The sequence below is a fragment of the Vidua chalybeata genome, chromosome 10 (genome assembly GCF_026979565.1).
Source record: "Vidua chalybeata isolate OUT-0048 chromosome 10, bVidCha1 merged haplotype, whole genome shotgun sequence".
Classification (NCBI taxonomy): domain Eukaryota; kingdom Metazoa; phylum Chordata; class Aves; order Passeriformes; family Viduidae; genus Vidua; species Vidua chalybeata.
This window is the reverse complement of record NC_071539.1, coordinates 1429716-1451267: the sequence shown is the minus strand read 5'-3', so window position 1 is coordinate 1451267 and position 21552 is coordinate 1429716. Positions and strand designations below refer to the sequence as shown.

At 44.2% G+C, this 21552-nt stretch overlaps 1 protein-coding gene across 1 annotated transcript in view; it reads right to left on the bottom strand.

Moving 5' to 3' along the window:
* Positions 1-21552, bottom strand: part of RSRC1 (arginine and serine rich coiled-coil 1) — a 110864-nt gene that overhangs the window by 70046 nt on the left and 19266 nt on the right. The window contains exon 6 of the mRNA XM_053951894.1: positions 10775-10945. Within this exon, the coding sequence (XP_053807869.1) occupies positions 10775-10945 (171 nt within the window). The remainder of the gene's footprint in view (positions 1-10774; positions 10946-21552) is intronic.

Sequence of the window (21552 nt, the reverse complement as noted above, 5' to 3'; positions counted from 1 at the left end):
TGAATAATCAATATGACAACCTTATTTTTCTAATGCAAACAGGATTGCTACAGTAAGGTGTCTCACTGCCACATCACAGTCATGGCCTCTTTTAACCCCTAATTAGATTTAGGCGATTATCCCTGCTCTTCCTTACAAGTGTACAGCCCGGATAAGGGATGACAAAAGCTATCTGCCACTTCCTCAGCCTTTGCAGGCTGCAGGTTATGCAGGGAGATACAGGGGAAGATCAGCAAACAATTGTTATTCATATCTCCAGTTTGGAGATAGTCACAGTTTGCCATCCGTGCTGAGGGAAAATAGCCCAGAGCATTAGGTAAATGCAAAACCCCTAAGAACATCGGGGTTACACAGATGGAAATTCAAGGTGATGTTGGGGAATTATGTTTCATTCAAATTGGTTATCACAAAGCAAACTATGGAGCCGTGGTTTTGTGCCTCACGCAGGAAACCCTGCCTTTTCAAGAGATTGCTGTGCATTGTCTGGTGGTGTGTAACATTTTACATGGCTGTTTATATCAAAATTAAAGAAGAAAAAAAAAAAAAAGAAATCAAACTTAGAAACAGCAATCCCAAAAGAATTACATTGCTCAACAAAGTCCGAGCAGACAGAGAAGATCTATTACAGAAATGTAATCACATTTCATTTACAAGAACTCTTATCTCAAGCACTTAAACATAACATTTAAACAGTTTTCCATTTTATTGTGCTCAGTATTGAAGCTAATAAGATAGAAAAGTATAATCACGTTAGCAACATTTCTATTGCATTACATAAACACAGCACGAGATTAAAGGCAGAGCAGGGGGAAGGCAGTGCCTGCAAAACTGAGCCCTGGGTTTCTGCTGGCACACAGGAACAGCACTGGGACCATGTGTGAAAACTGCCACGCTGAAATTGGATCCTGGGCTCCCAAAATGGCCCTTCCCAGACTGACTGAAAAAGGGATTTCACCACATATTCTCCATCTGGGAAGGTGCTTTGGAGCACAAGTCCTGGCTCTTACTGAAGGATCATTTACCCGAGACAAGTAAAATTTTCCACAATTGCTACAAAAACCATTTGGACAGAGCTTTGAAAAGCACTGATGGGGAATATGTTTTAAAACTATTGCATAAGTTGTGATGAACTCCTTACCAGCAATGCTCAAAGCAGCTCCAAAGCCACCCCAGCACTTCATTTCCACGGAGGAATCTCTGCAGCTCTTCCCAAACTCCTGCTCCATGCCCAGCCCAGGGTGGTCAGGCTGGGAGGGGCTCACCTGGTGCCACCTCCTGCTCCAGCAGGGCCATCCCAGGGCAGGGCACTGGAATTTTCCCTGGGAGACTCCACAGCCTCTCTGGTGCAGGGGGAATTCCCTGGGATCAGTCCCTGCCCCAAAATTGGCTCCAAAACTTGCAGTACACAGAGAAGGGAGAGAACCAAGCAACCGTGGAGAGGAGAAGCTCCAGGGAGAGCTCAGAGCCTGAAGGGGCTCCAGGAGAGCTGCAGAGGGACTGGAGACAAGGGATGGACACAGGGAATGGCTCCCACTGCCAGAGGGCAGGGATGGGTGGGAGATTGGGAATTGGGAATTGTTCCCTGGCAGGGTGGGCAGGCCCTGGCACAGGGTGCCCCGAGCAGCTGTGGCTGCCCCTGGGTCCCTGCCCCAAGGCCAGGCTGGACATTGGAGCAAATAAATTTTTCAAACCTTAGGAAAGTTTGTCAGAAAAAAATTCCTCCCCCATAACAATGTGAGAAGCACAACCTACAAATAAGGCACGAGTCAGAATATATCACAGTGCAGAGCAAAATTTTCAGAAATTGTATCTGAAACCTACAGCATAGAAAATTTCGAGCCTATAATATCAAGACCTAATTATCTACTATCCATTTAATGACTTATTGTAGCCTGAATGTTTAAAAAAAGGAAAAAAAGCAGCAGAATCGTTAAAATTATCTTTAAAGTTCACAGAAAGAGTTTCCAACAAGCTCTAGGGCCTAAAGCTTGTTTTGTTTTTTTAAATAAATTAATTGATGGACTTTAATCTTTTGTCCTCCTCAATAAAAAAAAAGCACATTGTGACCCTTTAAATCAGATTTAGTGGCTCCCACTCCATATAAACCCCTTCCTTCTCTTCCATCTTCATGCTCCTGACTCACAGGGGACCTGTAAATTAACCCCAGCAGAAACTCCCACTGCAACACTGTCCAAAACCTCACCCAGTTTGTTTTTAACACTGTTTAATGTGGTCAGGAAATAAAGGCAGAGCAAAGGAGGAAACAAAAAGGAAAAAGGGTGATGGCAGAGGCAGGCACGTGAAGACTTCTCAGCCCTGGCCCTGCATTCCCCATTCCTGTGCTGAACACTCCCCCAGAAATCCATTGTCTGGACTTCCCGAATATTTTTCAAAGCACAAGCAATGCCCACCTGACAATAATCAATGGAAACCCCCTTTTCCCTCTTGGACACAGCATGATCCCATTAAGCAGCCTCAAAAGATTCTGATCTGAGCAGCCAAGGCAGACCTTCCTGATCAATTCCTTAATCCATTTGGAGAGAATGGACTGATCCTGCTGCTTCGATTTCAGCCCAGGGAAAATCATTCCCAACATAATTCACCATTACATGGGCCTTGTATTACAAGAACTTCAGCTGCTGGGAGCAGCTGAGGAGCGAGGCAGGATCCAGGAGAATCCAAGATCTTCCCTCTGGGTCTCCCCATTCCTACCTGGAACTCACCCAAAGCATTTCCCAGCCCTGTCTTTCATGGATATTTGAAGGTGCTGGTTTTCACACTGCAAATAATGTAAAAATCCACGGCTGGAGTGGAAGCCATTCCCAGAGTTTTCCCCCAGAAGAAGTGCAATGCATCAGGATGCCATCATCTAAAAAAAAAAAATAATCTAAAACAAGGGAATAAACCCACCAGGATGCTGAATTGTTGTCACAAGGACCACTCTGCTCCATGGGCTGGTGGATGCTGCTGGAGCTTCATTCCAAGAAGGGATCAGGGGATTCTCAATGAACAGAGAAGGACTTGAAGGTCAAGAGCAGCTTCTGCATCTGGGAATCTCCTATGGGAACCAGACCCAGAAGTTCCCAGAATGGAAAATTGGGGTTGGCCAGTCTCTTCTCCATGGGAAGATCCGAGAGCCTTCCCTCTTCCATGGAAAATTACTCCAGTTAAAGGGTGTGGAAGCAGAAAAGTGGAAGCATGGGTTACCTGGAGGGTTTTACTCCTGCTGAGCAGGAACAACCCGGCCTGCACAGAACCAGGAGGTGCCAAGGATGAAACCAGAGCCTGGAAGTAAATCTTGGAATCACAGAGAGATTTGGGCTGGAAGGGACCTTAAAACCCACCCAGTGCCAGCCCTGCCATGGCAGGGACACCTCCCACTGTCCCAGGTGCTCCAGCCTGGCCTTGGGCACTGCCAGGGATCCAGAGGCAGCCACAGCTGCTCTGGGAATTCCATCCCAGCCCCTCCTGCCCTCCCAGCCAGGAATTCCTTCCCAATATCCCATCTACATCCCTCTTCTCTTAGGTTAAAACTATTCCCTCGTGTCCTATCACTGATCAACAGTTCAGATTATTTCATTTAAGCTTGTCACATTGTTTTTTAATTCCAAACAACAGAAAGGTCCAAAGTTAGACCAGGATTAGAAATGTTTCCTCCAAACAAAGACTCCCCTTCCCTTCCCAATCAAAGCCATGGATGGTTTGTAATCTCCATAGCAGGTAAGCTCATTCCAGAGAAAGCATTCCCAAGCCAAAATACGAGGTGCAGCAGCGAGTTTAATATTTTAATGTGAATTTCAAATATCTTTCAGATGGGCTGTTTGTGACCTGCCCCTCCTCTGCCTGCTCTGAGGAGCAGTGTGCTGGTTTGGGGCTGGGTTTTCCCTAAATCCTTGCTGGGGACGGGTGGTTTTAGAGGCAGGATGCAGGAGCAGGGTGCAGGGTGAGGTGATTACTGTATCTCTGCTGTTCAGTATCTGCAGGGTGTCTCAGTGCCACTCCAACTCCTTAAACCCAGTAAAGAGATTACAGCTCACACTAACTGGATTTGCACAGCTCCGGATCATTCACTTTGGATCCCTCCTGCCCAGATTAAGGGAGGCCATTAAAACAATAGTCAGCTGCTCTCCCAGCACAAGGTGTCCCAGGGAAAAAAAAACCCAAAAAAACCCAAAACTCCATGTTTACATTCAGAGCATGTGTGTGTTTGGACATGTGGGCAAACAAAACCCTCCTTCAGCAGGAACACTCCACGTTCAAGGAATGATTCCACCCAAAACCCAGGATAATGCAAATTATGTAGTTATAAAAGCACAATCATGGTGGCTGGCAGTTTTAAGGAGCGGATAGTTTGGAAAATTTTAAACAGCTTAAAAGAATGTGTGTCTTTGAAGATACTGCCTTCAAATGCATTCCAAAACCTATTTCTGGAAATAGGGAGAAATATAATTCCCTCAGCATAGTCCATGAATTTAGCAGGGAAGCCCATTTGACAGCCATCACTAACTGACAGCCTGAACTACAGAATTTGAACACAAAACTTAGATTTTTGTACTTAGCACAAGAAGTACTTAATGAATGAAAATGAAACGGTTACTCTGAACTAAAATCTATTTATTTGCCAGAGCCAGTGGTTCCCCAGCACCTCCTGCACAGTTTTGCTCCACAGCTTACACACGTGTCCCATCCACGCTGGCTTTTCCAGCTGTCTGGCAGTGAAAGGAAAAGAAATCATCCCATATGCTGCTGCCTATTAAATAAATGGCCAGTCTTTTGAGTCCTAAAAGGGGATTTTTAGCAAACAAAAAGAAAAACAAGGCCAACACAGCTCAGACAACAATAGCAACAAATCTCGGTCAAAGGCAAGTGACCCTCGAGCTGCTCTGGGCATATGGAGGTCTCAGCCCTTTTCAGAAAAAAACCCTTCCTCTGCTTCCCATTAGCCTTTGGCTGACTTACTGGGAGGAAACTGTCCTGGTTTGGCCTCTCAGCTGCTTCCTTCTTTCTCCCAGCACCAGCAGCTCTGCCAGCAGAGCTCTGAGACTCCTCAGCCAGCACCCCAAACACGCCCAGGTGCTCCCTGGGCACTGCAGGTGCTGGATCCCTCCCCTGAGCATTGCAGGGGAACCAACCCGAGCTGCTCAGCTCCTTTTCCACCAGCAAACACAGATCCTGGCAGGGCAAGGGATTCAATTTCTCTGCACTGAGGTCACCCAGAGACCCAGTTCTAATGACTTCATCATCACCTGCTCCAGTCACCTCGTGCTGGGGTTCTGCCTGCAGGCTGGAGGTAGAAAGGAAGGCAAAAGGAGTAAGAATTAATTAATTCATCAACAGAAGAGGCATTTCGGTTTTCCTGTGGATAAGTGACTCCCTTGCCATGGCAGTACATCCTAAAGATCCTGGAAAACCCACCTGGAGTCTCAGCAAGTGCCCAGGCTGGACAAAGGGGCTCAAGCTGTCATTCAATCCTAGAAGCTCTTCTTCAAGGAGCTGCCAAAAGAAATCACTGGAACCAAGAAGTCCTACCAAGCACCTTAAAACTTCACCACAAGCACTTCTCAGCAGCATCACTGGAGCTCCTGTAAAGCCCTGGTAATTCAGCCCAGACACTGAAAATAAACCCTCTTGGGTTAAGGAAAGGGTTTTCCCCTCTGACAGAAGATATTTCTCCTATGAGCATTCAAACCACTTTCCACCACAGGATGGAGTAGATTGGTTTCAGCATTCAAAATGCAGTTGCTAATTTTAAACAGATTTTAGAGAAGTTCTCCAGTTTTTCTAGGAATGTTCATGTTTAAGATGGATTTTTGGCCAGGCTCTGCAATTCCCACCAGCCCATTTCCATTTTCCTGGAAGCACCTCCTCTAGGATGCTTACAACTCAACAACAAGAATTTGATCAAGGTTGAATCATGGCACGCAAGGTCCCAACCCAGCAGCAATCCTTATTTATTATATATGGGATCAAAACTTCCAAAATGAATGTATTTTCCTTTTGGACTCCTGAGCTACAAACTAAACACAATGGAGTTTAAATTTTCCTCATAAGCCTCTTTGAAATAAACTCCAAAGAGGACTGAAATAACCAACAAGAACTCTTGAATGCTCGACCTGAGCAGTGCAAATTAAACAAGCACCCTGTACATCAATTTGTATTTGCAAGTCTCTGCTCCTTGAGAAACGGATTTTGGCAGGTAAGATTTTGAGGAAAAGGTCTTGGGAGAGAGAAAAGCAGCCTTCCCAACCCTTCAGCTCCTGGTGTAACACAGGCCCCAAACGTGCCAGAGGAATCTCCCCTCCCAGTCAAACATTCCCCCTCTGCTGCTGCTGAAAGGCAACGAGATCTCTCTTTACAACCCTCGTCTTCCCCAATAAATTTTGCATGCAAACACGTCAGCCCAGCCCAGAATTCCTGCTGGCAGGCTGGGAGGGTGATGAATGTTTAATGCAAACAAGACCCCCAGCTCCGTGCCAGACAACAGCTCCCGCACGGCCCCTTTGATCCCAGCACAGCTTCCGAGGAGTTCTGGGTGCTCTGCCCCACACAACTCCATCACCTATATGCAAATCAGGGCCAATTACCATCAATGACTTCCTACTGCACCAGCTGGGAAGAAGGAAGGGAAAAATAACCGTGTGCCAAGCTTCCAGGAGAGTCTGACTCAGAAAAGTCCAATATTCCCACTTTACTCCTGATGTTTTCTCCAAACAGCAAAAATCTCATCAGCAGCCACCAACCACCCACGTGCCATCCATGGGGCACTGGGTGTGGATCTAGCTCCAAGGGGTTTGGGGAAAAAGGTCCCCAGACCTCAGTGAAAACTTCAAAGTGTGGAACTGAAAGGAAAAACGGAGATTGTGCTCGAACAACGAACTCCTCAGCTCTGTAATACTGACAGGACACAGGGAACGGCTCCCACTGCCAGCAGGAAGGGATGGAGGGGATTTTGGGAAGGAATTGTTCACTGGGAGAGTGGGAAGGGGCTGGCACAGGGTGCCCAGAGCAGCTGTGGCTGCCCCTGGGTCTCCAGTGTCCACCTGGAGCAATGTGGTCCATGGAAGGTGGCCCTGCCCATGGCAGGAGCTGGAATGAGATGGGATTTAAGGTGTGTCCAGCCCAAACCACTCCAGGATTCTGGGATCTGTCAAAGTATTTAGGAAGCTGTGAAACCATTAATGCCCAAATGTATCAACAACCTTATTAAGGATCAGCAATTAAAGCAGTGGTCAGGTTTGATTAATGGTTCACCACTTCTTTTCTCTTAACAACTGAGGAGCTGCTCTTAATTTATTCCATTAAAAATTGTCAAAATCACTTGGAGAAGTAATCCCAAATTCCACTAGTACACAAGCAACAGTGAGACCCATAAATGTAGGAAAAGTTATTTAAAACTAACAAGCTTTTAGTAGCTTTCTCCCTCCAATTTAACAATGAGCAAGGAGCCTTATGAAAAACACATCTCAGAACAACAGAATTTGCATGTTTTGAAGATGATCAAGACCCAAAACATCAAAATTCAACAGCACACCCAAGCAGGTCAATGAAGACACGCATGCAGGTTGTTTTAAAACAAGCTAATTTCAAAAAGCATAAATAAAAGATGAATGTAATGCTTTGATTAGTACAAAAAACAGTGGGGAAACATTGTAGTACTGTAAAACCCCTCACTTCTGCAGACTTGGACAGCTGAAGGCTTCCTGCATGTAGATGTTGTTGGTCTCAGCGTGGGATTTGGGAGTGGAGGGAACTCCCAGCCCACATTCCCAGCAGGATTTCCCTCCATAATGGCTGGACAAGTGGAACATCCCTTACAACATTTCAGGGTAAAAAGAGCTGAGCTGTTTCACAGTCCATCTCATGAACAGCTGGTACTTCTCCAGCACTCCAGAAATTCAGTGCTCAGCGCTAGAGAATCATCACTGAAATGGGGAATGCCAAAGGACAATGCCCAGAATGCTGTTTTTTAAAGTCATTTTCGTTATTTACTTTTGAAATTTCTCTTGAGATGTTTACTGTGACAAGATCTCCCTTGAAACAATCTAAAGCTGCCCCCAAAAAAAAAAAAAAACCCAAGCACAGACCTTTTCCCCCCTCACATCTACAAACACAGCCAATCCAAGGACAGAAAATCATCGTTAGGGTTTACAGGAGCCACCAACAAATTTGCTGCTAAATTAGTGAAAAAAAAAATGCATTTTGATTCTGTCCTTTAGAGGAGCAGTAAAGCCCCAAATATACAACATCTCTCAGATAAGCTGCAGTGCTGCCAAGCTGAAATACCTCCTTTTATGCAAAGTTAAACTATAAAGTCAAGCAGCACCTGAGAATTTATGTCCCCTCTTCCCACAATCTGGCTTCAGGCTGATCTTCATTACAGCTCCAAAGCAGCTATTTTGAATAAATACATTGCAAACAGCCATGAATTTAAACTGGGAACCAGACCTGGTCCTTGAGGTGCCTTTGAGGAAGGATCTGCTCAAATCCTGAGGCCACAGGATTGTTTCCACTACCAAGTCCCTGATGCTGGAGGTTCTGCAAGGGCTCTGTAGAATAATGAGACTTTCTAGACTCTGAAATTAATCTGCTTGGAGAGTCCAAACTGGATCCAACTTAACCAGGAATTTTCCTGCTGCCACAGGGAAGGAGGGGAAAATTCCAGAAGCCAACAGAAGCCCACATGTGGGTGGAAGGCGCTGCCCCAAAAATCCCCCAGGAGCATTTTTCAGTGGGAATCCACGCAAGGGAAGGTCATGAAGTGACACCCCAGTGGTTTTGTTTTGGATCAGACAAAGAGGGAAAAGACAAACAGCCCAGGAAAGGCTGCACAAGAGGGTGATATATAAAGCAGAGGGAATTACGTAAATTACATAAAATGTAAAAAATTACACTGCCTTTCCTACAACCTGTCATCAACAACCCAGGTTATTCCAAGCAGAAATTGGACTGACAGCAGGTTCTCAAAAGTTCCCATCCTTCACCCAGAGCAAGGCTTGTGCTGAAACTGCATTTTTGAGCCTCCACCAAAGCCCAGGAGGAACTTCTGCCACTGGGAGGAGGAGTAGGTGTGTGTGAGCAGTGAAACCCATCTTCTCTTAGGAAGAAGCCCTCATGCTTTCCAATATTCCCCATTTTTCCCCTAAATTATGGCTATTATATGGGAAGAATGTTTATATTAACAGATTGCAGAAAGCTCTTTAACCCACCTGAAACCAAGCAGGGAGGAAAGGGTGAAAAATTAAACCATGACTTAGTGCAAAATGTTGCCACGTTGCAGAACTATAAAACCCTACAAATCCCACCCTCCAAATATTCTGAATAATACCCCACCTTTCAAATATTCTGAACTGATATAAACTTAGTTTATATGAAATACAATTTAAGGTAAGGTAAAATCACTACAACAATCTCAGGGTCTGGGTGTGGGGATGACCCCAAGAGTGTAAAAGTCCTCATTTCCCAGCCCATGTGGCCAAAGAAGGAGTCTGAAATGAGTAGGATCAGCTTCTCAAGGTTGATAATTTTCCCCTTCTCTAGAACATTCTCTCTCTGCCCTGCTGAGCTCTGTCCAGCAGCTCGGCCATGGCATTCTGTCTGCCCTCAGGGCAGTGTTCACATTTTATACCAAAAACTCCGTGTGCCGTGGTTACAATAACGTGCCAATGTCTGCGATTGGTGTTGGACAGTGTGTCTGTGCCTGAAACCAACAGAAAAGTGTCACCAGCACAGCGAGACATGGAGGGCAAGGAGAAGGAGAAGAAGGTCAGGACACGCCCAAATCCCTCCATCTTATCCTCTTGAACCCCATTGTAAAAACCCCAAAATTCCACTTTTCCACCCTGTGTTAATTCAACTACCACACTGCTCAAACCCTTGTGGTTTGTAATTCCTCACACAGAGCTGGTGCCAGAGCCTTCCCCCAGATTGGGGTGACCCCGGGTGGTGGTAAAGTCTCTCCTCCAACCCGTGCCTTCAAAGAAAGACTCAGCAGTCTTCAGTCGTCTGGTCTCAAGACAGTTTATTGCAATAATCTCAAGGCACACAGACTCCCTGACATTGTCCCTGACTCCTTCTCCCTCTGCGTCTCTCTTCGTCTTCTTCTCTGTCTCCATCTCTGTCCCTGTCTCTCGAGGGGCTGGTGCCATCTTTTATATCACACATTACGTATTAAATGTTTATAGTTTTTCCCCAATGCCTATCACCTATGTTGAACAGTGACTTTCTACTCTAAACCAATCTGGGAGTGCCAACACCACCAAGAACATGGGGGATAGGAAGGAGAAAGAAGGAGGACAGGGCACGCCCAAATCCCTCCATCTTAGAACTTCTGACCCCCATGTACAAAACTCAGACCCCTCTGTACAAGGCCTAAAACCCCCCTGTACAGCACTCAAAAATCCTTCCTTTCACTTTGTGACTACTTCTATTATAATATCTAAACTTTTGTGATTTCTTGTTCTCCCTGCAAGGTTGGTAAATTGTTCCATGGGTCAAACTCAAAGCCACAGGGGTTCCTGGCTGCCTGCCAGGGTCTCAGAGGCTTCTGCCCTGGGCCTGGAACATCCCAGAGTGTCTGAGGGACACCTTGGGTTCCGACAAGTTGGCAGCTTTTTCCACGGGCTAAAATGGAAGCCACAGGTGGTTTTGACTTTGTGCCAGGGTCTGGAGCCACCAGGGCAGCCAGAGGGATGTGCTGGGCTCCCACTCAGCAACACAAACTCACGGCGCTGCTGCCCGCTCTTGCTCCAGCCCCATCATTTGCCGTTTCACTTACCCGGCCTTGGCGCCGTGAGCTTCTTTCTCCTTCCCTTTGCCCTTGTCCTTGGCCTTGTCCCTGTCCTTGTCGCGGCCCCTGCGGCGCTCCCGGGAGGCGCTGGGCGTTCTCCGCTGGCCGGACCTCTCGCTGCTGCGGCTGTAGGATCGCTGCCGGGCCCGCGAGCGCGACCTGCGCGGAGCAGAAGCACCAGGTTGGAACAGACCCTCCCTGCCAGGCCTTGGCTTCTTTCTCCTGCCTCTGCCGAGGTCGGGACTGATTCGTGTTTGTCGCTATTGGACACGTAATGAGCACGCAGAAGCTTGGTGGGTTCAAGAGAAGAAGAACTGATTTTATTTCTGACCTCGCAATATACAGAATTCCAAATGTGACAGTGGATTGGAGGATGGAATTGCCACCTCTCCAGCCACACTGGTCAAACCATCAGCCCATCAATTCTCTCTTCTCACAAAGAAGAATGCAAAACAATCATTATTTCTGGTCAACCCAACAGCCCATCAATTCTCTCTTCTCACAAAGAAGAATGCAAAACAATCATTATTTCTGGTCAACCCAACAGCCCATCAATTCTCTCCTTTCACAAAGAAGAAGGCAAAACAATCATTATTTACATGGACAGTGCATAAGAACTCCAGTAGAAATATGTAAACATTATAGGAAGGTTAACCAAGTTCTATGAGAACTTTAAAACTTTCAGAAGAACTATAAAAGAAAACTTAACACTTAAAAATCAGGGCAACATGTGTTCAGCATTGTGTGTTCAGGCTCAGGTGTTGATTGTTTCTTACCTGTATTACAAGTCACGAGTTCTACAACTCACAAGCTACAAAGTGAGTAAGTTCTTGTGAGTGAGTTCTTCTCACCAGCTACAAAATGGCTCACTAGCTTTCCATACAAGGTCTTTTAAGGCTGAACTATCCAAATAAGAAATTATTTTCCCTTTTAACCCAATAACTAATCACTCAAAGTCCACAATGTGGACTTTTCTGTCCAATTACACAGAACCACCCAAACCCATGGAGAAGGTGCAGAAGAAGGACCAGCCTCCACCCTAAAACCTCCATCTTAGCTCTGTATACATTACTATAATCTAAACCCTTAAACTCTAAGTTTTCCACCCCATAATATTACACATTCCTAATCAAACTACACACTCAGTGTTATCAATCAATTTTGGAAGCCTTCTCCACAACCTCAGGTCAATGCAGTGTTCCCCTGGGGGTCAGTGCCTGGCAGCACAGAAAGTCTGGAATTCTCAGCATCCAGGACTCCAAAACTCCAAGATCATCGAGTCCAGCCCAGCCCTAACACCTCAACTAAACCTGGCACTGAGTGCCACATCCAGACTGCTTTTAAACACACCCAGGGACGGTGACTCTGATGCCTGGAGAGGCCACCTGGAACAGAGACCGGGCAGTGTTAAAGGAATAAAGCAGGGATTTATGAAAAGGCCTCAAAGGTCACACCTTGGGCAGCACAAGAGCCCAGCCAGAGCTACACCCCAGATGGACCCTGAGTCATGAGTTTTCACACTTTTACAGGTTTTGGTCCATTTCCATGTTGGGGTTCATGGTCCAATCCCAGCTCCAGGTGCTGCAGTCCCACCCTCTCAGTTTGCTCTCCTCCATTCCCTGCTGTTTGCACTTTTGGGGCTGGAGCTGCAGCCGTGTCCTTGGTTCTGGGGCTGGAAAAGGATTGTTGTGTGTGCCTGGGCTGTGAGGAGAGCTGCTGGCACTCTGTGTGGAGTTCAGAGTCACACACAGTTATAATTCAGTACAGAAACTGGAAATTATAAAAGCTAAATCCTAAGGCATCAGGTGGACTGACAGGAAAAAATGACCCCAAAGCAACTGGAGAAGAGATTCTGATTAAAACAGGTTAAATCTTTTACAAGATCCGTTGGATTATCTAAACAAGCCAAAGAGGAGTCACCAAAACTCTTGTGAGAAGCAGCCAGACAGTGAAGGAAGGTTCTCCTTCACTAGAGGAAGAAGGGGTTGCTTCTAGGCAGACAGAAAGGATCCCCAAAGTGTAAAATACCAAATTAACCTAACAAAATACCACCAATTCATCTGCAGAGACATCTAGATAACTTTTTTCTCAAAAAAAAAATCACAGTGGGTGAAGTCAGACATCTGACATCAGCAGGCCTAGTTTGCTACCAAGGGTTTCATCTCCAGGTTTTGGAAGCTTTTGGCTACTCAGCCCTGAACACAAACACTTTTTTAAATGCTTTAAAGGTCTAGAGTGAAAATCTCTGAGATCTTACTGCCCTACTTTCACAGTTACAAAATGTCATCATCAGAACAACCCATCAGCCATTTCCCAGCACTGCACCTCAGCCTTGTTACATACCCCACCTTCCAAACATTCTGAATTGATATATAAACTTAGTTTATATAAAATACAATTTTAGGGTTTTATAGTTATGGATTTTATAGTTATATTTTATTATTTAATTTCAATAAAGATCTAATGATGTAGCACATTTCACAATTTAATACCTTTAAACTGACAATTTAGCAAAAGAAGTGAAAAAGAAAACATTGCTCTTGCTCTGAAAAGAGATGCAAAATAACTTAAAACACACAAGGTAGGATTCATCCGTTAACAAAATGGAAAAAAAAAGATCAAGAAGTATTAGGGCTGGTTCTTTGTGTGTCCAAAATGATTTCATTATTCCTGAATTTCTTGTAGAGGATTTTCTAAGTTTTATTTAATAATTTATCATGGATCAATGCTACCTGAGTGGACAAGGAATATTTGAGATAAATCAGGTCAAGTTTTCCTTGGTTTCTTCTAGCTGAGCACCTGGCCTTTGGAATGTGTCCCTTCCCAGGGTCCATCCCAGGGGATGGAATGAGATGGGCTTTAAGGTCCTTCCCAACCCAACCCATCCCACGATTCCACAATTCCATGATTCCCATCAAAGTTCTGCTGGCACCTCGTGGAAAAGTTCCATTAAGTACTGAGGGAAATGGGGAATTTTTAAAACAGTATGAAAAGTTTCTTTAGCACCTCTCGGAGGGCGAAACTGCCGAGGCCTTTAAAAGCCAAATCACCCAGACAAAATCCCTCCTTTTATGAAACAACAACTGCTCAATAAAACTCAACCATAGACTAAGCAAAAGAAAATCCTCCATCCAGATGAGGCTATAAATTACATTTCTGGAATTTGTCCAGCACATGGGAGTTCAGGTCCCTGTTCCTGCCAGGAGCAGCTCCAGAGGTCAGGGCTGGGTTCCTGTTTCAGCAGCTGGTACCTTCCAACAGCAGCTCTCCCATCCTGGTCACTCTATTAGCACTAATAAATAGATCAAATTACCCCTGCAGTGCTGTATTCTTAACTGGAGAACATTTGCTGCCTCAAAATGGATTTTTAGCGTGTCATCACAAGTGTAAAAGTGTCCATCCATCCATCCTTACTCCTCAGGCAGAGGAAGTTTTGACTTGAAAGAGAATTCTGGCTGTTAAATCTAATTTTTGTTTGGCACAGAGAAACTGCTTTTACAAACATCATGATGAGGCAGCACAGATTTACAGAGCACTGCCCTAAATCCACTATTCCCAGGTAACCCTGACTTCTCAGAACTCTGCAGGTGAGTCCAAAACAGAAAATAAACCCCAAACAACAAAACAAAGCCTTGTAGCAACACAAATCACCTCTAATTGATGCAGGGCCTCTCCTGACTTAATGGCACAGTCCTCCCACCAGGAATAACAGGGATCTAAAATATTTATTGCTAAAGAACTTCAGTTTCTCAGCTCAAATCTGAACTGGACTTCACTTCTACCTTTTGCAGGTGCAAGTAACAAATTCAGCTCGGGCAGGCTGGATGCTCAGTTCCTGGATTTCTGCTCATTCCCATGCCTGTGCAGAACTGGTGGCAGGTGCCATTTATATACAGGAAACAGCTTTTAAAAATTAAAAGAGTTATTGCATCAAATTTCCCCATCCCTGGCAGTGTCCAAGGCCAGGACTGGAGCTCCCTGGGCCAGTGGAAGGTGTCCCTGCCATGGCACAGCCTCCCTGGGCACCCAGTGTCCCACCACCCTCACAGGGATGGATTCCACCCCAACATCCCATCCAAACCTCCCCTCCATCAGCTTCAGGCCATTCCCACTTGTCCCATCACTCCATGGCCTTGGGAAGAGTCTCTCTCTACTGCTCCTTAATTCCTATTCAAGGATCTTGCAGGATCTACAGGGCAGGGAATCAAGATAAAACTTCCTGAAATGGAGCTCCCAAAAGTCATCTGTGTTCCCCAGCTCATCCCCAAACCACAACAAAAGGCCACAGATCTGGCAGAGAAGACAAATTTTCTATTTTATCTGCTGTTGAAAAATAACAAGAGTCACAATTAGTCCTATTAAAGCAAGGCCCCAAATGTTCAAATGATGGAACTACCAGAAGGAAAAAAAGCAAACCACAAAAAAAAAAATGAAGCTGTAGAGGAGATTTCCAGCATGGATCCCCTTCCCCCCAAACGACACCAAAACACCCACCCACCATGCCAAAGGTTAAGTCATTTAGTCAAGTTCAAAGATCTTCAAAGGGTTCTTAGATCCAGATAAGCCCATATGTTCCCAAAATTCTGTGAAAAGCCATTACTTTCCAATCTGCTTTTCATGTCTAAGTTGCAGAACACACAGATGCTTGGCATCACTCGGGATCCCTAAATTCTCACACCAGATAATCAAGGCTCACCAATAACTTCCCTATCTCAAACCCTAAGAAATGGCTTTATTCCATCAGCACTCGGGCCGCTTGTAAAAATTGAAAGTCTCCATAAAAGCCCATTCAGTTACTGCACAATAAGTGTTAATTTGCTAATTTCTTCACAGGTAATCAATTAAAATGTAAAATATTGGATAAAATTAGTTGCACTAAATTTAACAGCTGCTCCATAAGCATAATTAGTTTCACAAGGGCCATATGTATTCTGAGCAGAGACTGAGTTGAAACAAATAAGCGGATTTTAAAACAAGTTTGAGGAAATCTGCATTTAATTAGCAGGTGGGCACTACAACTGCATAATGTTTTTATACATTTATATTTATGAAGTGACAGAAGATCTAAAGGCTTTTTAAAATGGCGTTTATTGTTTGAATGGGAACTGTTTTGCTGCATGCTAAAGTGATTTAAATCCTTATAGCCCCGCTTTGAAAAAATCATAAATGGTGAAAGAAAACATGTGGAAAACTGTAAAACTAGAAAGAATTTGCGACAAAAAGCAGAGCCACATACCATAACCAAAAGGAAACTACACTTAATTAAATGTACACTACATCTGGAATATCAGCCTAATAAAACGTGCAACTATTAATTCTCATTGTTCTAAAGGAAATGAGGTCAGCAGCGTTTAGTATTTCCCCAATTATATTGCACTAAAGCACTGAACTCTATCTTAGAGGGCCAATCTAATCTCTTCAAAAGGTTACAACTGCAAAAGAGAGACTTTTTTAAATGGAAGCAGGAATTAGAGCCCAAAACCAAGACAGGGTTTGTTTTCTTCTCTTTGAGCTCTTCCAAGAAAGACCAACTTTTGCAAAAATAATCTTTTTTTCCTTGGCAAAACAGCACCCTCCCCACTCCAAAGAACGGTGCTGAGATGTCAACTTCTCCCCTGGAATTCTTCTAAGCATCTCTCACCTGACACAAGCCTTATTAGATTATTTTTAGCTCAATGGCCACAAACAAAAGCCAGCAAATCCAGGGCTCTTTAATACTTCAGCCATAAATCCAAGGGCTGGGCCAGAACAATGGAACAACTGCGCTGCATCAACCTGGCTGCTCAGACTGGTAATAAAGCCAGAGTGCAAACACACGAGTAATTGCAGCAAAATGCCATGTTCTCTTTCAAAGCATATTAAGAGAAAGTTCCTTGTTTAACTCAACTTCACCACCAGGGAGAAAAAAAACAAAAGAAAAAAAAAAAAATCACAGTACGAGTTGTTGGAAAGGTAAAATAATTTTGGGTATCAATTGCAGCCATTCAGACTGCAGGAATTATTAAAGATGTGTATGTGAGGTAAACATAGCTGCCTCCATTAAACATTGCAGGTCATTATTAGCTTGCAGTTTTAAAATGCAAGTTCTATATAGATAATATGTATGATAATAGTAATTGTTTTTTTTAATTTACTGTTCAATATAAGGTGAGTGATAACAAAAGTAGGCAGCAGAAGAGTCAAGAGTTTCAACCTGAAATGAGACTGATGCTAAGAGGAAAGAGTTCTTTCAAACCAGCAGTTTGGACAGTTGGGAAGTGCCAAAACATATTTTGGAATAAGGGAATATTTAAGATTTAAAAAATTATCACCCACAGTGTCAGAGAGAAGCAGGATGAAATAAAAACAACTGGGACAAGTATCAGCTATTTCAGAGATGATGTAAAATGTCCTTCCTCCAGGATTGTACCATTTACACTCTCATTCAGCACATTTCTTCCGGGTTGCCTTTTCCTCAGCCTAAGCAGTGACAGCTCCGGGATTTGGCCGGGAGAGGAAGAATTCCCTTGCTGGTTTCTTTGTGTGGCAAATTCTGCCAAATGCAGAGCTGAGGAAATGGATTTGCCAAACACCAGCACCAACTCAGCCCCAGCAGTTCCTCACTTTTCAATCATGGTAATGACACTATCAAACATTTGAGGAGGTGAAATTCCCACAGCTGTCATTTTGAAGGGATGGAGTTACTGGAAAGGCAGCAGGGAGAGCAGAACCAGGGGTGGGACAGTGCTGGAATTCTAGAGCAGCTGGTTTGGCACACCTCGAGTTTTCCAGACTCCTGGAGAGCCTCCTGCTCTGGATTCCTCTGCCACTGTGCCTTGGTTATCCCACAAGGAGTCCTTGGGAAGGATCCAGAGTGCCCTGGTCACCGGAGAGGTGCTGGAAAAGCCACGGGAGAGCAGCTGGGAGGAGGAGAACCAACCCCAAAGACAGAGAGTTCCCTAAATGAGCCCTGGGGCCACAGGGCTGTGCCCAGAACTACAGCCCATGGAACCCAGGCACAATTCCCTGGATCCCATGGAACCCAGGCACAATTCCCTGGATCCCATGGAGCCCAGGCACAATTCCCTGCTCATCCCATGGAACCCAGGCACAATTCCCTGGATCCCATGGAACCCAGGCACAATTCCCCGGATCCCATGGAACCCAGGCACAATTCCCTGCCTCCATCCCATGGAACCCAGGCACAAATCCCTGGATCCCAGGGAACCCAGGCACAATTCCCTGCCTCCATCCCATGGAACCCAGGCACAATTCCCTGCCTCCATCCCATGGAACCCAGGCACAATTCCCTGCTCATCCCATGGAACCCAGGCACAATTCCCTGCTCATCCCATGGAACCCAGGCACAATTCCCTGGATCCCATGGAACCCAGGCACAAATCCCTGGATCCCATGGAACCCAGGCACAAATCCCTGGATCCCATTGAATCCAGGCACAATTCCCTGGATCCCATGGAACCCAGGCACAATTCCCTGGATCCCATGGAACCCAGGCACAATTCCCTGCACATCCCAAGGAATCCAGGCACTGAGGAATGGGCCATGGGAGAGAAGCCCACCAGGCCCTGCCAGGTGCAGGAGCACCTCAATGAACACTTCATGCCAAAATAAAACCAAAAATAGACTTTACTGAATGTTATCCAAGAGCTAAATCATGGATTAAACTGCTCCTACTCAAGCAGGGAGATAAATCATTTATTTCCCTTGTCAATCTCCTTAAAGACTCCTTCCTAAAATTCAGCCTCAAATTAAGATCATCAGACAAAAACCCATCTGGTTTTACCTGACATGAATTTCCCTCACAATTTCTCAGAGTGTATCCCAAACCTTATATTCCTGTAGCCATGTCATGACTGAGCAGAAAAATCTGGAATCTAATTCCAATAATCTCTAGGGAATAAAATAATAAAGAAACCGAAGTTAATAGAGAAACCAGTACTTTGTCCTATTAAACAAACAACCAAAAGCTTCTCCCATTCCTTGTCCTTTCTCATTCAAAGCAGTCTTGGAATTCAAGGGCAAAAACCCCACACACACCTTAAGAAAAAAAAAAAAAAAGGGTGCAATACCCAGCTGCAGGTACATCAGATAAAAACTTCCATACAAAACCAAAGTTAAGGCTGATAAGGGAAGTAAATATTATTCCAATAATCTGAAAACAAAACAAACAAAAAAGGCTCAACTGAGTTGAGAACACCCATTTTGTCTTCTGGTCATACAAAGAGTTTAAAGCACGAGGTGAGGCAAAAGCACAAGAGTTCTCATTTGCCACACAAAGATACCAGCAAGGAAATTCCATCCTCTCCCAGCCAAACCCCAGAACTGCCCCTGCTTAGGCTGAGGAAAAGCAACCAGGAAAAAAAAAAAAAAAAAAAAAATGGGCTGAATGAATAGGTTTAAATGCTGCAATCCAGGAGGAAAGATATTTTATATTTTCTCCAAAAAAAAAAAAAAAAAAAGGGAAAACTCAAATTCTACAGGAACAAACAAGCCCCATATTCCATGAGCAAGCAGATCCATCAGGCCTTGCAATTAATTCTTACAAGCACGTGGAATTATTCCCTTCTCCAAGCAGCTGGAATCTATTTGAAAAAAAACAAAGGTGCAGCTTTCTAGCAGGACTCAGGACAAACAGCCCAGGCTATTCCTCTCTGCCTCTGCCCTGGATGGATCCCAGAGCCAGGGAAAAGGCTCCAAGTCCTTTTCCAGATGGAATCACGACCCAGGCAATTATTTGTTGTAAATTTGACAACACCTCTGATATTATGGTAAAATGTTAAGGGACAGACAGGAGAGATTTTCAGCTTGAGATTTTCCACTTCCCCCGTGCCTCAGCTCAGATTAATTACAGGTAAACACTGCTCCTCTTGTCTGGCTGGGACAAACCAAATAATTCAGGTTTTGGGATCATAAAACCTCCAAGACTGAGGCCCCAGTGATGGTCTGAGCTTAAAGACTCTCTAAGAGTTGTGTGTCCTCACACCCCCAAATTGTTATTAGGCAGCTGAAGGGAATTACCTAAAGAGATATTTGAAATCAGCTCACACACCAGGACACCACCTGCTCTCAGAAACTGCAAAAAAAACCCAAAAATCCCAATTTAGGTCGTCCAGCACCAGCACTGGCAACTGAAATCTCAAAGTGCCACCAGCACAGAGCCAAAATTGAAACAACAGGGGAAAAACCTGAATATTCCTCATTCTTCAACACTGCTTAAAAGGCAAAGAAAAAATCTGCTTAAAGACTGGATTAAGGCATTTCCTAGAAATAAATACCTATTTTGGAAGACTGGGAATAACGAGACTGACTGGATTCATAAAGACCACAAACACAAATAATAACACCTGGATAAAAAAGCTGTGTCTCTGCCTTTTCCTGAGTAAAACAAATGAACCCATTCTCTGTGCTCACAGCTTTGAAAAAAGGCTTTTTTTTTTTCTTTAACTCAGTGATAACCAAACAGATTAAGGTTTAAATTTTATGAGATATAAAAAACTTTAAGGTATTCCACCAGTAATTTTTACCACCACATGTTTATGAAGAATATAGATTTTTAGAATATCTCGTTTCCCCAAAATAAAAACAAAATAAACTTAACATTTTTAATGAAAATTGCTATAACTGGACTCCAAAAATCAAGCCATTAAAAGGCTTTAGAAACACACAAGAAAAGGAAAAATATTTCACATCATCCACCCAAAATCCTGTGGAGGGACAGCATAACATAAAGAGTTTGGATATTTTGTGTCTATTTTCCAGTGCACTCTATAAGCACAGGGATAATTTCCTAATTTCCATGCAAGCTGGATGCATCTCCTTTTAAATATTTTGCATTTAACAAACACAGAGCAGACAGAGGAAAGCAGGGGCTGGTTTTGTATTCCCCTGGATGAAAACTGAACAGCTCCAATCCTGCAGACTGCTCAAGACCACGGAGCTGCCACCTTTATCAGCCCCAAAATTTCCTTTCCTGGGAGTTATCACCTCTAACCCTGCCCAAGCCCAATTCTTATGGCTAATTAAAAACTCCAGGGAAGAAACTCTGAATATTTCATTTACTATTCTAAAAAATAGTGTTTTCCTCATGGAATGTGCAATAGTTACATAAAATATTGTCAAATAAACCAGACCAGAAAGAGAGAAACAACAAAATCTGGATATTAAAAAAAAAATACATAAAGCAACAGAAGTACTTAATTATTACATTTCAAAATGTGTTCTGACTGTTCTGATCAGCTGATGATGCTGAGCACAGCCTGCTTGGTGTCAGTGCTCATTTAAATGGGGAATAAAGGTGAATTATGATGTGATTTCTACATAGCTAGGCTTTGTTTAAAAAAGGACCTCACAGAACTTTCTTCCAAGCTCTGCTTTTTGTTTAAAACACAAAAGAACCTCACAAAGCCACGGCCAACCCAGGAAATTGTGACAGGTTCCTTCCTCTGCAGCAGCAGCTCTTATGGACCACACTCACCTGCATTTCCAGACCTGAGGGCAAGAATTAAAATGAAAACTGAATTATTTCCATCGCTGAGAATATCACCCAAACCAGGCAGTTGAGGCATTCCAAAAAGAAATTCCCAAAATAAACCAGTACCTGTTGTGTCACTCAAACCCTTCCACAATTCTGTCCCCACAACTCTGGGAAGAGTCACACCATCACCATTAACACCGTCCTGGGGATGTTGGAGGGGAGGGAATAGGAATATAATGGGATTTTAGACCTGAAATGTGTAACTTGCATTGAGTTACCAATGTACTAACCA